At 31.2% G+C, this 1,985-nt stretch overlaps 1 protein-coding gene across 1 annotated transcript; it reads left to right on the forward strand.

The window, feature by feature from the left end:
- Window positions 1–1,220: 1,220 nt before the first annotated feature.
- On the forward strand, window positions 1,221–1,766 carry LOC139497752 (uncharacterized). The gene has a single exon (XM_071285989.1). The coding sequence runs from the start codon at window positions 1,221–1,223 to the stop codon at window positions 1,764–1,766; it is 546 nt and encodes a 181-aa protein (XP_071142090.1).
- The last annotated feature ends 219 nt before the right edge of the window (window positions 1,767–1,985 follow it).

Below are 1,985 nucleotides of genomic sequence, written 5' to 3' on the forward strand. Positions count from 1 at the left end.
TACGATCCAACAACTATTATGTAAACAACTGCATAAATTTTTCACTCGAAGGAAACTGTATGTAGATATATCTGATATAAAACTTTTGTTAACAACCTTTTATTGAAGAATTTTTATTCAAAAGTAAATAGCATATTTTTATTAACTTATTGATCTTGTTTAATATTTATTACTAATCTATGATTTTTTATCATGAAAATACTCTGTCAATCACATATTTTTAATATTTTACTTCTTTTTTTTTAAATTTTATTCTAAACCTGAAAGTTGTTTTTTTTACCCAGTATAATTTTAAAAAGAATATTAATGAAACATTTCAATGCAATGTAAATGGTTATAAGCATACACATGTTTATAACTTTGTAATATATTTTTACAGTGTCTCATAAGTCAATTTGTTTGGCTGGGTGTTGATTATTTTAAATATTGTATATGTTTTACTGTTTATTGTTCAGATGTTAATCAATACGTGACACTTTAATAAAACAATTTATTTATTTATTTATTTTATTTATCTATTGTTTACATTTGTATATTAGTAGATTAATTATGTTTTCTTCATGTAATTGATATTGTATGTAAAGAGCCTTTCAATCTAATTAAAATATTGATCTCTGATTACGTTATACTACATATGAGCTCATATTTTAATTAGATTGAGAGCCTTTAAGTTATTGAAAATTGGTTTAATCCAAATGAGTTACTCACTTTAAATAAAAAAATATTAATATAATTCGCAACTCTGACTTTTGTAACTCAAAACTCAACTTTCTTAACTCGCAACTCGATACTCAAAACTCGACAACAAATGAATCTCTTGCGAATTCAGTATTATGTCGAAATGATGTTAGAGGCAGTTTTAAGGGGGGTCAGGGGCCAAATAAAATGGCGGCAGGGGTAGGAGTCATGAAATATTGTGTAGAGACTAAAAGTATTATAAAGAAGTTATAAGTGGTGTTACAACACAATGATTGGTTATTTTGTGAGAAACATTGATCGAACTAATGATCCAACTACATTATGAAGAATTTTATCGGGTATGAATACTAATAAACGAAAACCAACAGATACTCCTTCCCCAAACAAACCAAACAAGATGGCTGACCTGAACGACTCAGGTTCAAAACAGTACTCTTTACCTCCAACACTAATGCAAGCATGTACTAATCAATATTCAACACAGTATACACCGAACTTAAATGATACTCCGCTATCTAGTAATGTTATTTCCTCCTCTAGACAAATACTTTATGGAGCAGACAATGGCTATGCATTCACCCCATATCACTTACAAGCCCCACATACAACACAATGTTGTGCAAAGGCTTAGGCCCAGACAGGACAGAGGTCCATGCAATATACTTGCAAAATTTGAAAGGAGAAAAGACAGAAATAGAGTTTTGGAAGCAACAAAAAAAGAACTTAAACAAAAACCCCAATATTATGTACATGAACAATTTCCAGTGGAAATAATAGAAAGGAGGCGTGAACTTATACCAATTCTGAAAGATGCTCGTGAAAAGGGACATGAAGCAGTATTGGTAGAGGATAAATTGTTTATCAATAAAAGGCGTTTCGATCCACGTCAATGTCTACAGATAAACCCACAACATCAACAAAGACCCCGACAACCACCAACTGATCATGGACCTCAACAGCCACCATCTGACCAACACATTCCGATGTCTGTACCTGGGAACAACAACAGGACCATGCCGAAGAATCATATAGAGTCTATACCACCACAGAACACCACAGGGCACTAGGACAGGCGTACAAGAGGACAAAGGAAACGAAACAATATTGTATTGAATCAAAATAAACACTTATCTGGACTGTTTATTATCTTAATGTGTGTGGTTTACAGTCTAAACTAAAATTTACTGAATTTTCAAATATCTTTCAAACATATGATGTATTAGTTTTTGTTGAAACTAAATTAGATGATTTAGATATAATTGATCTTCCTGATGGTTTTTCATATG

The sequence above is a fragment of the Mytilus edulis genome, chromosome 12, assembly GCF_963676685.1.
Source record: "Mytilus edulis chromosome 12, xbMytEdul2.2, whole genome shotgun sequence".
Taxonomy (NCBI): Eukaryota; Metazoa; Mollusca; class Bivalvia; order Mytilida; family Mytilidae; genus Mytilus; species Mytilus edulis.

Excerpts from the sequence above, each read along its gene's own strand:
- LOC139497752 (XM_071285989.1), top strand. The coding sequence starts at position 1,221 with ATGTTATTTCCTCCTCTAGACAAATACTTTATGGAGCAGACAATGGCT.